A 13,115-nucleotide genomic window follows, 5' to 3' on the forward strand; every position below is an offset into this window, starting at 1 on the left:
AGATCTAATGGTGTTATCAGGAGGGGTATCGCAGATCTAATAGTGTTAACAGAAATGGTATTTTGATCATTGAAAACAAAGGAGCACAGTAGACTTTGAGAATCTGTGCCTTGTTACTGCTACACTTCAAAGAAATATACTGCTGTTTGAATTTACTGCCCATGTGTATATGCATGCATGTGTGTGAGTGTGTCTTAGTTTGTGTGTGTGTGCATGCATGCCTGCATGTGTCACTGTGTGTGTGTGTTAATGTTTGTGTGTGTGCATGCATGCCTGCGTGTGCATGTCAGTATTTGTGTGTGTATATTCCTGTGTATGTCATTGTGCGTGTGTGCGTGCATGCCTGTGTGTGTCCTAGTTTGTGTGTGTGCGTGCATGCCTGTGTGTGTAATTGTGTGTGTGTTAATGTTTGTGTGTGTGCATGCATGCCTGCGTGTGCATGTCAGTATTTGTGTGTGTGCGTGCATTCCTGTGTGTGTAATTGTGTGTGTGTCTGTTAATGTTTGTGTGTGTGTATTCCTGTGTGTGTCCTAGTTTGTGTGTGTGCGTGCATGCCTGTGTGTGTCATTGTGTGTGTGTGTGTTAATGTTTGTGTGTGTGTGCATGCATGCCTGTGTGTGCATGTCAGTATTTGTGTGCATGCATGCCTGTGTGTGTCATTGTGTGTGTGTGTACTCACTTGCACATACCAAAGGACAACAACTGTTATTCCTAAGAAGATGGCAACCTTGTGTTCTGAGGCAGGGTCTCTTAATGCCAAGCATGCTAGCCAACTAGGCAGCATTCCCGGGGACTCTGTCTCTCTCTGACTCCCTAGTGCTGGGATTGAAAACTCAAGGATCTTTTGTACATAGTTTCTAGCAAATCAAACTCAGGTGTCAAGCTTGCAGAGCAAGCACTTTATGAACTAAACTAGTGTCCCAGGCCAACATCTTCGTATTTCTATGAAGTTTGTGCCATCTTTTTTCATTTAAAGGACTCGATGGTCTGTAGTGAACCTTTCTCTGTGGAACCATCCAGCTCTCAAATCACTACTCAGGACATTATTAATTGTGAAAGTTTGGCCAATAGCTTGGGCTTGTTTTTAGCCAGCTCTTTTTATTAAACCAATCCGAGTGACACATAATTGCAGTGTACAAAAAGATTACTCCACAACATGCTCATCTGACAAGGATTTGGAGGATGTCACATGAGGTCTCTTTCTTACCTGAACCTATCATTCTACTTCCTTAAATCCATACGATCAGTGAACACCAAAAATGAGAATTAAGGAATTTACTTGACTATTTTTATAACAGTTTTGGTAGTCTATAAAGTCTATAGATCTTTTAGTTTTTATCGCATGCGTGTGTGTGTGTGTGTGTGTGTGTGTGTGTGTGTGTGCGCGCGCGTGCGCGTCAGCACTCAGGTGGAGGTCAGATCACAGCTTTTAGGAACTGGTTCTTTCTTCCTACCTTGTTGGTCCCAGGGACTGAACTCGGGTGGCCTGGAGGGCAGTGTCTGCTCACCGAGCCATCTCCTGTATCCCCTGTATTCAGTTACAGTGTAGTGAAAGCAGAGAGGATTTCATACCATCAAAACCCTTTAACAGGGGCTGCAGAGATGGGTCAGTGGTTAAGAACACGTGCTGCTCTTGCAGAGAGCTGGAGATCAGTTCCCAGCACCTGTGTCAGGCTCGTGAGCATCTGTAACTCCAGCTCCAGGAGATCAGACACCTCTAGCCACTGAGGGCACCTGCACTCACATGCTTAGGCCTATATGTACGTTCATGTGCACACACACACACACACACACACACACACACACACACGCACGCAAAGTTGAAGATCAGCCTGAGAAATCACAACAAGACACACATGTCTTCTCAAAAATCATACTAGTTTTATTCCCACATGTGCTCCAGAAGGGTAAGTAAGTGAGACCTCGCCCTGGGGTGCGGGGAAAGGAGAACTCGCTGGTCTTCTGGGATGCCATGCCCAGAGCTGAGAATTAGGTAGGAAGGGAAGTGTGTCCCCTCTGCAAGGAAGAGAAGCATGAAGAACAAGATGGCCAGGGTGCAGGGCTTCTCTTGCACAGCGCACACAGGTATGTTCAACTAGAAAATGCCAGGGACAGCGGGAATGGTCTAGACAAGGCATGATTCTCCAGGGTGACTCTGCCCGTGGCATGAGTCAGCACAGACAGAGGAAGGGAGACAGGAGGCAGAATGGGCAGGGTGCTGTGCACAGCACCACAGAGCCTGCCATAGCTAGGAACGGACATAACTGGGAAGGATTAAAGCCAGAAAATAGTGCCGGGCAGAGATGTTCCTAGAATAAAGGATGGGCCTGCGAGACGCCTCGGCAGGTAAAGGTGTTCCTCCAGCAAAGCCTGATGACCACAGACAGCTCTAGGCTGAAGTGTCACCCTAACCTCCTCAGGCACATGCGGCACAACTCCCTCCCCACCCCTCCAAAAACCCACAAACGAATAATGAGAAAGAGCTGTGGGCAGTCCACATCTTTAACTCTAGAAATCTAAGTCTCCAAAGTGAGAAAAACACTCAAATAAAACAAATCAATGCTGCTATTAAAGGCAGCCAGCATGTTTTTACTTCTGGCAGCTGACTTCTTCTGGAAGAACACTAAGGGAAACGCAGAGGAGTGAGAAGCAGCAACAACTGTCCCAGTGTCCACAGTTTAAAGACACAGCGGGAAACACAACACCAACAGGCATCGCTGCGAACTGCGTTTTATCACTGATAAGTCAGTGCGTGGTTCTTTGTATGACAAAAGTCATCAGCAACAAGGGAACTTTGTTCTGAATGCTCACTGAGAGGAAAGAAGCAGAAATCACAACCAAAACAAAATTCTTACGTGGAACTCAACTTTTGTATCGTTGTCCTGGAAACGGCATTTGCCTCATAGTCACACTAGCATATTCTATATATTAATATATTTAATATATACTAAATCACCTAAAGGGGAAGGAGTAGCTTAACACATTGCTACCAAGAATCTTTTAAGTTTAAAAGCAGAGGAGGCAGTCAGCTGTGGTAGCTCACATCTGTAATTCCTGAGACAGGTAGATGGCCACAGGTTCAACCCAGCCTGAACTACGTAGTGGGTTCCAAGCCACCCTAGGCTACATAGCAAGACCTGTCTAAAAAGGAGGAAAGATGAAAGAAAGTGAAGAAAACAAAACAGCAGTTTCTAAGGTGATTCGATCTAGTTTCAAATCATCTACTTTGCAAATTCAGATTTTAACATATAAACCTTGTATTTTATAATCTTTAAAAAGTAAAGGTTAACTTTTTGACCTTTCCTCTTCAACGGGATAAGCTTATTTAAAAATAGAAGCTCGCCTGGCAGTGGTGGCCCACGCCTTTAATCCCAGCACTCGGGAGGCAGAGGCAGGCAGATCTCTGTGAGTTCGAGGCTGGGCTGGACCGACAGCCTCCAAAACAATACAGAGAAACCCTGTCTCGTAAAACCAAAAAAAAAAGAAGCTCATGCCTTTAATTCCAGCACTAGGGAGGCAGATGCAGGTGAATCTGAGTTCAAGGCTAACCTGGTCTACAGTGTGTGTTTAGGATAGCCAGGGCTACACAGAGAAACCCTGTTTTCAAAAAATAAAAATAAAATAAAAACTAGCTACATGCTACACATAAAACATAACTAAAAACTGGTAAAACGAATATTTCAGAGATGGGGATTCATAAAGCTATTCCACAAAAAGCCTAAACAAAGATAGAATGCTAACAGCAGATTCAGCTCAGTATGGTAGTGAGCCTGTCATCACAACACTCAGAAGACTGAGGAGGAGAATTGCAAATTTGAGGGCAGCCTAGTCCAATCAGTGAGAGCCTGTCTCAAAAATCAACACAAATCACGGAAAAACATTAACCAGGAAAATGAATATCATTTCATGTGGGGAAAATGCTGTAATCTGTGATAAAGCATGATACTTTATCTTAATGCATAAAATAAATAAACTGTGAGCTTAGTTATAGTCAGTGACTAACATCACTGCTACATTATGACATGTCAAGAAAATTTATGTATAAACACACACTTATACACAGAAGTTTGTACTCTTAAACAAATTATCTTCACTTTAAACATTCATGGGTATGCTGAAACTAATTACAAACTAGTCCTTGAAGAAATCTGAATTCCAAAGAGCAGAAATAATTCAGCCCATACTTCTTCCACAATTAAAGACAGAAGTTTAAACATTGAAGCGCCAACCAGTTTAAACAAAGAATTCTTCTCCAAGTATTGAGTCAAGTGGGAAGTAAAATATAGGCTACTTATTTGAAAAGTGGAAATAATATTTAACAAGTCTGATGCACTTTTTCCAAATTCTTATTTAGAAATAATTACTTAGCTCTGTTTGTGTCATTTTGAAAAGAAAACTTTAAGAAGATACTTGATCTCATATTTCAATGCAGAAAGGATCATTTAATAAATAAAGATAGAAAACAGTCCAAAAGGCTGATACTAAGGATGACAACGAAAAAGACATCTATGAATAACTTAAAATATTTTTCTGACCAAAACAAAATTTTTATTTGATTTATGAACTTTGAAAAATGTAAAAAAAAAACCTCTATTCCTAAGAGGATGATTATAGATAAATCATTATTTTATCTTTAAGTGCTAAAATAGTGATAAATATCTAACTGTTCTCCAAAATCATGTGCAAATATGTACAGTAAAATGTTTTTATCTTACTACAAAGGCTAGGTACCATGTGATACATAAATAATAATAGACTACACAGTATCAGTTATAGTCAGTTTCATGTAGCCAATTGGTTCTCATAGGATACTTTCATTGATTTTTGCCAAATACTTACAGAGGTAGCCCACCAACTGATCACTGCTGTTGAAGCATGAGTATAGTTCTATGAGTTACATTATACTCATTTTTCTCAAACTTTACATCTGCTACATTACAGAAAAGAGTTAGGCAACCGAGACATGGGGCCAGAATGTACGAACTGGCAATAGCAAGAGGGCTTTGGTTGCTGAATCAGATCATCTTACAGGATTGAAAGAAAAAATACTACCTCAATTTTTATGCTATTTGCTGGCTACAGGCAAGACAAACTTTTAAGTTTAATCTTCTTTATAAATTGCCTTTTCTGTCAGTGTCAGTCTAAACAATTGTCAAAGTAACAATTCAAGTCTTTTTTCTTGTCATGTTTGCCATTTTCCATGGTGTGAAACACTCCCAACAGCCCTTCCCAGCTGCTGGGGACTAGTCACCCAAAGAGGAGCAGGCACAATGGCTGTGAACACCCCAGAGATGTGGGCACAGCTATATGTAGGGGCACTAATAATGAATGTGTTTAAGCACTTATGCCTGTCTAAATTTTAACTATATAAGAAAGAACCACACAGAACTAGGTCAATAGATGATGTTGGATGGTCAGCTATTACAAATGGAGAATGTAAAACCACAGCCGGTGAGCCACGCAGAACCAGCTTTGAACCACGCTGGGAACAGTTGACCACAAGTTTGGGCCACTGCTTCTTTTGTCACTGAAATAAATTCTAAATGGATTATATGCCTGAGTTTTAAAAAAAAAGGAATAAAAAGTGAATGATTACTAACTGCCTGGCTAGGTGAAGATTCCTTATGTTCTGAGGTGCCTGAGGAACTCTGAAAGAAAGGTTTTGCAGAACTGACAAACCCGGAAGTGCCGTGCCACTTTCCTGAGGTTTGCCCGTTTGCAGATAACTGTTAGAGTTGGAACATGAAGAAAATCGTCACCCAGGATTTGTTTAAGCTTTTCCAAATGTCTCATTGTTAATTTTCAAAGGAGATCAAAAAGTTAGTCTCAAGAAGCACTCAGTCTTTCCCAATGGTTTGAGGACTGTCCCCAACGTCACATTTGAACATCTCCCAAAGACCAGACACAGTGCCTGGTTAGTATATCCACGGTAAGCACAGAATAACTGAGTAAGAAAACATTTGGTGAGGTTGACGATTCTGCTACATGTTGTGCTTTTCTGTACCTTCACCAGACATGTGCTGGCTAAGGGATAGCAGCCGCCACACTCCAGGGACATCAAAGCTGATAGACAGTCAAAACTCAGCAGTGTGGAAGTGGTGGCCTCTCAGTGGGACACAGGGGACCTGGGACCTGGACAGCAGTCTGGGGAGGAGGCCTGTGGGAGCTCTGTTAGAGAAAGGTCTCAGACACTGGAAAGGAGGTTGGGGCAAGCTCAATGCCCAGGAAGGAGAGCAGAAAGAGACAGGAAGGTCTATCTCAAGCTACTGGGTACAGTGCCTCAGAGTAACAAAAACACTGTCGAGACAGAAGCCAGTGGTCAGCTGCACCTGCCAAGGAGGAGAGGAGAGATGCCAGCTCGGGAATGGGAAAGAAGCTGCCCCTTATCGCGCTGCCGTGGTTTGGTGCTGACGAGGGGGGATTGTCTTTGAGGTCAACTAGAACAAATCGAAGCCTAGGAGAACACAACATTTTCAGTGTGTCAATGTGATACAAATAATACAAGTAGCATTAGTCAGAGGATGGAGAAGAATGAGTCCAAGGCCATCCTGAAGTACATCTGAGACCCTACCTCAGGCTAACAAACAGACACGGCATACCTGGGCAGGAGCCGCATAGTCCTGTTGGTGATAGTCGTGTTGGACAGATTGAGATACAAGACCCCGGGACAGCCTTCGGAGATGTGTCTCATTGATTCATCCTGCATAACCAAAGAAAAGGGAAAATCGTATCAAACCCTCAGAGGCCTCTCAATTGTTCCATTATCTCTCATCTGTAAACCTGTCCCAGGAAAATATTCATGCATAACTTGGTCCTTCATATTCTTTGATACTACTTCAACTAAAAAGTAGAAACTAGTCATGTTGTTTGAAGCCTCATTGCTCCCTCCTTTCCCCTTTCTTTAGAAATAAAATTTCACTACATCACAAAGATGTTTTATTAAAAGGTCAACCTTTGCAAATTCCAGTATTCGACAGTGTGACAGCCCAGAAATGTGGTCACTGTTATTCTATTATAACTAGCCTGTTATTCTGAAAGATTGGAGTGGTGAACTCTCTCAGCAACTGGACTTCATTAAAAGCAAGGCTATGTTTAACCCAGGCATGTCATCTGTCTGTGTGGACTAAATTTCTGTAGTTCTGGGAATGGTACATTTAAAACACTAAATAAATGTTCACCAAATTTATGATAACTCTGAGATGCTCTCAGTTTATATATTTGAAAAGTAAAATGTGGTTGCTTGAATGAAAATGGTCCCCATAGGGAGTGGCACTATTAGGAGGTGTGGCTTTATTGGAGTAGGTGTGGCCTTGTTAGAGGAAGTGTCACTGTGGGGGTGGGCCTTGAAGTCTCCTATGCTCAAGCTATACCCAGTGACACAGTTCACTTCCTGTTGCCTGTAGGTCAAGATGTAGCACTCTCAGCTCCTTCTCCAGCACCGTGTCTACCTGCATGCTGCCATGTCCCACCGTGATGATGATGTACTAACCCTCTGAAACTATAAGCCACCCCAGTTAAATGTTTCCCTTTGTAAGAGTTGTTGTGGTGTCATGGTGTGCTTATGGTATCTTTTCATGATAACAGACACCCTAACTACGACATAAAATATAGACAATGCACAAGGTGTACTGAAGGCACAAGATCCAGTGTTGTGACTGGGGTTGGAGAGAGGGAATTAAGCTGAAGTGAGTGAAAGCTATGGCTGACCTGAGACAATGCTGGTCTTGAACTGAAGTTGAAGAAAACCAGATGAGTGTCAAGCTTTGACTGCAATGAGCTACTTTGCATATAAAAATATAGAAAATATAGTTACTGTCAGGCATAATGGTGTATACCTATATTCCCAGCACTAGGAAGCCTGAGGCAAGTGTAGGATTCAGATGTGTGTAGACAAATACAGTAAATATTGTACAAGTTTCCCTCAACAATCAGAGGCAGTCACCATCATATGCAGCACCACACTTTAGCATGTGCAAACTTGTCTTTAAAATGCTAAGTGCCAGTCGGGGCTCACAGAGACCTTGTGCTTGGTAAAACACTTTGGTGGGGATGTAAGTGAGATAGAACAAGATGGGGAGAGAGTTGGCTTAGCCACCTGACAAGGACAGGGGAGAGAGCTGGCTGAGCTGCCTTTACAAGTCTCAGAATGAGGGGGATGGTGTGAGCTTTGTGGGCAGTGGGGGATGTGACTCCCTCCTGCTGAGTCAACAACCCCTTCTCTGTCTTCGCCTTTCTGGAGGTGCTTGGTCACCCAAACAAGTTCAGACAATTCCCATTCTCAGTACTTAAGAGAATGCAAACCTCAGTATGGAAATGTCTGCACATAAAATACATTTGATCATGCACACTGCTGAATGGCTCATGAATTTGTCTACAATGCAGGACTCAGAATTCTCAGTGTGATATATTTCACAAGAGAAGATTACATACAGCCAAGATCTTTGAATGAATGTTACCCACATCTTTAAATGTAAGCCTGTCTCCCAGCCTATGTCTCCAAGGGGAAAACCACAGTAAGATGGAGCTGGATAAAATTACTAGCCCTTTATAGATGCCAAACTTGGACAAGACTTTGATGTTCGCAAACTGGATGCAGATGGCTGTGTGTTGGCTTTTCTATTAGAAGGCCAAATTCAAAGAATGCAATTTTGTATCCATATGCAGAACTAATGCTCCCTGAGGCAAGAACTAAAAATTAACTAACATTAAAATTCCTTCTAACACCTAATGAGATAGTTTTTATCATAGCAGTTGCTAAAAATATCCATAGAAAGAATGAATCCATTTCCCAACAATGCCATTTTTTACACTTTTTATTATATATTTAAATTAGAAACAAGCTTGCTTCCCATGTCAGTCCCAGCTCCCTCTCCCTCCCCTCCACGCCCACTCCCTCCCCCCAGCCTCCCCAGCCCCCCACCCAATCCCCACTCCATTCCCCAGGGAGGGTGAGGCCCTCCATGGGGGATCTCTAGAGTCTGTCATTTCGTTCCAGAGAGGGCCCAGGCCCTCCTCAAAATGTCCAGATTGAGAAAGCATCCATCATTGTGGGATGGGTCCCTAAAGTCCATTTGTGTGCCAGGGATAAATATTGATTTACTACCTCCAAACCCCATAGATTGCCTGAATCTCCTCATTGACACCCACATTCAGGGGGTCTGGATCAGCCCCATGCTGGCCTATCAGTCTGGGGTCCAAAATCTCCCCCTTGTCACATCGGCTGTCTCTGTGGGTTTCACCACCCCAGTCTTGACCCCTTTGCTCATCACTCCTCCCTCTCTGTCACTGGGTTCCAGGAGTTCAGTTCAGTGTTTAGCTGTGGGTGTCTGCCTCTGCTTCTGTCTGTCACTGGATGGAGTTTCTAGGATGGTATCTCTAGTCATCAAAATCATTATTGGGGAGGGGCATTTAAAGTATCCTCCCCACTATTGCTTAGATTGCCAGTTGGTGTCATCCTTGTAGATCTCTGGAAATATCGCTGGTGCCAGATCTCCCTCAACCTAGAATGACTCCCTCTATTATGTATCTGTCATCCTGCTCTGCTCTGTTCTTCCCCCAACTCAACCTTCCTGCTCCTCCCTGTCCTCCTCTCACTTCCTCTTGTCTCCCTCTCTTTCCCTTTCCCCTCCCCCACCCTGTGCTCCAAATCTGCTCAGGAGATCTTGCCTCATTCCACCTTCTCTGGGGTACCATGTTATCTCTCTTAGGGTCCTTCCTGTTTCCCTTCCTCTCTGGCAGTGGAATTGTAGACAGGCACTCCCATGGTTGATGTCTAAAATCCATGAGTGAGTGCATACCATGTTTCTCTTTTTGTGACTGGGTTACCTCACTCAGTATGGTTTCTTCTAGTGCCATCCATTTGCCTGCAAATTTCAGGATTCCATTGTTTTTTTTCTGCTGAATAGTATTCCAAACAGCCATTTTAATCCTCGTCAGAGATCTGAAGAACATGTTAGCCAAGATCTTCATCTCTCTTGGCCAAGGAGCCTGTAGGCACTTGCTGGTAGAGAAACAGCCCAACCAGAGAAAAAGAATTTTTTTCTCCTATGGGTTCCACGACCTGTCTGTCTGTCCCTTGCTTTCTTGGGGACACTGCTGAACAGAAAGTAGCAGCTTGTTGTGTTGACGCATGAGCCACTGTGAGGAAGGTCGGCTGACCTAGCTGAGAGCACTGTCTGGTGGGTGGGAACCAGACGCTAATTTAAAGACTCCATGTCCGTATCAGGAGAAAAGAGTTGAAGTGATCTGAGGGTCTTAGTACTTTCATGTTGATATTTTACTTACTCATAAAATGTCTCCCACCTTTGGGGAAAATAAATGTTCTGCTCTAAAAATGGGAAGCTTCATGGAAAAAACTATGGGTCGAGGCTTTTCAAAGTGATCCATGTTCTGAAAAGGGGATCTACAATGTAAACATAAATATGAGAGTAGAAAGTATAAATACTGAGGGACTGAGACCGCAGTGCCACCTCAGAGAAGAAGTAAATCAATCCTGCCAGAAGAATGCAATTACAAGGTGCTAAGGAGTTAGAATAAAATGAGAAGTGGTTTAATGCATGTGGTTTCTCACAAGGATGAAGAAAATGTTTGCAAATTATTTGGAGTTGGTTCCATAATTCTGTGCATATATCATGAATTATTAAAGTGTTCACTTTGAGTAAATAATAACATCAGTTTGTTTTTATCTCTACAATGCTATTTTTAAAAAGCTACTTTTTCTAAAGTGTATGGAAAAGCAGAGATGAAGTGTGTTTCAAAAGAGGAACAAATGTAGCCAGGCTGTGGTCATGGTGAGAGGGGTGATATTCAGGTAGATGGAAAAATGGGTTCGGGGACCATGAAACCGCATTGTGGGGACTTAAAGTGACTTAACGTTAACCCAGGCATACATCTGACCACGAAGCAATATTGCTGCGTACAATGGGGGAGGGACACTGAGGAGCCAGCTTAAGGCATCTTGTTACCGGTGGAAAGGGCCTTGGCGTCTGCCTGGTGTTGGTCATTCCACAATCAGGCTCCCTTCTGTTCTCTGTCTCCTCAGAGACCTGTTCCATGGGTTGGGGAGACTTCCTCTGCTGGTTCCATGGGTTGGGGAGACTGCCTCCGCTGGTTCCTTTGGTTGGGGAGACTGCCTCTGCTGGCTTCTATACCCCTATTTGCATTTTCCTGTCCCTGTTCCTCCTACCCCCTCAGCCGTTTTTCTGGAAAGAGTAGATTATAACTCATGTTTACTTTCTTGTATCGTGTCCATTTCACGGCTCACTACAATCATATCTGTGCCCCAGCACCCCAATGGGTTGGCTTCAGTAGAAATTAATGGCCCTAACTCTCGAGTCTGGGCCTCCATATTCAGTGTTTCTCAGCTGCCCATTTGGGCCACTTCCCCCCAAGTGTCCTCCAGCTCACTTCTGTTCACATTTGAACCTACTCCCTTCTCTTCCCTTTTCGAATCATCGACCTGCTCCTTAGGGTCAGTGAGGCACACGCTACGTCCTCCCCCCTGCTCATCCTGTCTCAGTAGGTAACCTTCACTCTTCTAATGTTGACTACGGCACAGACATAGCAACACAAGATGGAATGCCAAGTTCTGTGCACATTGCCCACTACGCATGGCCATATAGAGGAATTAGATATTAAATGTTGTTGAAGCCTTATGTTTTTCTTTAAGCTAAGGCTGGCACCTAGGTCTTCTCAGCCACTGATGAACTCATTTTGCTGAGTTTATTGTCTCTTACGTTTGTGGAGGAGGCAGAGTACTATGGTTAGCAGCTACTTCTGATAGGAACACAGAGGAGCAGCTGTGGAGGCAGGCCTGAGAGACAGCGATGGCCCAGAGGAAGTGATGGCGATGCTAAACCTTATCAGTCCACAAACTCTGCCTAAGGGTAAGGGCCAGGGCAAAGCAAGAACACACCCAGTGTGGGAGCCCGTGCCAGCACCTAAGAGGCAGAGGCTGGTGGATCTCTCTGAGCTTGAGGCCAGCCTGGTCTACATAGTGAGAGCCTGTCTCAGAAAAGGAAAGAGGCATGCTTTGGAACTGGCTGTGCACACAGAGTGGATCAGGAAGAGGCGGGGACAGAAATGGAGCTGCAGGGAGTCTCCGGGATTCACCAATGCTAAGGGGTTTGGTTTCTCCAGTAGTGAATGGTTGATGGAAGATGGAGTGATTTTGTCAGACCTGCCTGTAGAAAGGGCGTTGTGTGCCCACAGTATGGAGGGCACATTTGGGGCAGAGAGAAAGACGACGAGGGGCCAGGGCTAGGAACCTGGGGTTATATTTTCATCTCCATCTGCTTTGGTATGGTTACTAATAGCCATGAAGCCCACCAAAATAAGCCTATAAACCTTGCTGGGACCCAGTACTTCCTGTCCCATATACAAATGTGACACATAAACAAAGTTGATTTTTATGTGACCATTAAAGAGTTTCCATTTGCCAGAGGTTCCAACATTGAGCAAATAGCCACAAGATTAATGATAACATTGTGCAGAGGGGGTAGATGTTTTTGCCAGTGTTTAATATAGTTTGCTTTTTCCATAGTCAACCCCAAATGCACACAAAGTGTGTGCTGTGCCCACTGGCTCTCCAGTGTGGAAGTTCGGACCTAGCAAAACGACAGTAGAGAAATGTGTCTTACTCACCGTGAGAGACTGGCAGTCTGAGACGTTCAACTCCTGCAGGTTTTTACAGTGGCCTAGATTAAACAAGCAGACGTCACTAAACAACACACCGCAGAAGTTTCATTTCTTCACTGCAACATTTTTATTGGAAATTAAATAGAAACCTCAGCAAGAAATGTGTTCTAAGTATGTGGGTTTCCCTGCTCGTGCAAATGACTTCTTTAAAAACGCATATATACACATGCATTATTGTTTGTGGGATACAGGGAGAATGTAGAAAGAAAAAATCACCATTTTGTCTTTAAAAATACTATATCCTTGGGACTTTTAGCTTGAAAGTACTTGGGGATAATAAATTTGATTGTTTTGCTAGTTTGTGTTTTGATTTTTCGGTACATGGTTTTTAATTCTTTTCAGTGTGCTTCTGTGTGATATATGAATATATGTACAAATGCATGTGAATGGCAAAAGTTGACAATCAGCTTCCTCATGTT

At 43.4% G+C, this 13,115-nt stretch overlaps 2 protein-coding genes across 9 annotated transcripts in view; one reads left to right on the forward strand and one right to left on the reverse strand.

Annotated features, from left to right (window-relative positions):
• Fbxl13 (F-box and leucine rich repeat protein 13) overlaps window positions 1-13,115 on the reverse strand; it is a 218,299-nt gene that overhangs the window by 99,993 nt on the left and 105,191 nt on the right. For all 8 annotated transcript variants that reach the window (XM_040735203.1, XM_040735202.1, XM_040735204.1 and 5 more), the window contains 2 exons: window positions 12,643-12,695; window positions 6,600-6,700 (listed from right to left, as the gene is read on the reverse strand). In XM_040735203.1, coding sequence (XP_040591137.1) covers window positions 6,600-6,700; window positions 12,643-12,695 — 154 coding nt within the window. The remainder of the gene's footprint in view (window positions 1-6,599; window positions 6,701-12,642; window positions 12,696-13,115) is intronic.
• The window catches only part of Lrrc17 (leucine rich repeat containing 17), a 32,083-nt gene that overhangs the window by 2,264 nt on the left and 16,704 nt on the right, over window positions 1-13,115 (forward strand). The window lies entirely within an intron of this gene.

The sequence above is a fragment of the Mesocricetus auratus genome, unplaced genomic scaffold (genome assembly GCF_017639785.1).
Source record: "Mesocricetus auratus isolate SY011 unplaced genomic scaffold, BCM_Maur_2.0 Super-Scaffold_100043, whole genome shotgun sequence".
NCBI classification, from domain to species: Eukaryota; Metazoa; Chordata; class Mammalia; order Rodentia; family Cricetidae; genus Mesocricetus; species Mesocricetus auratus.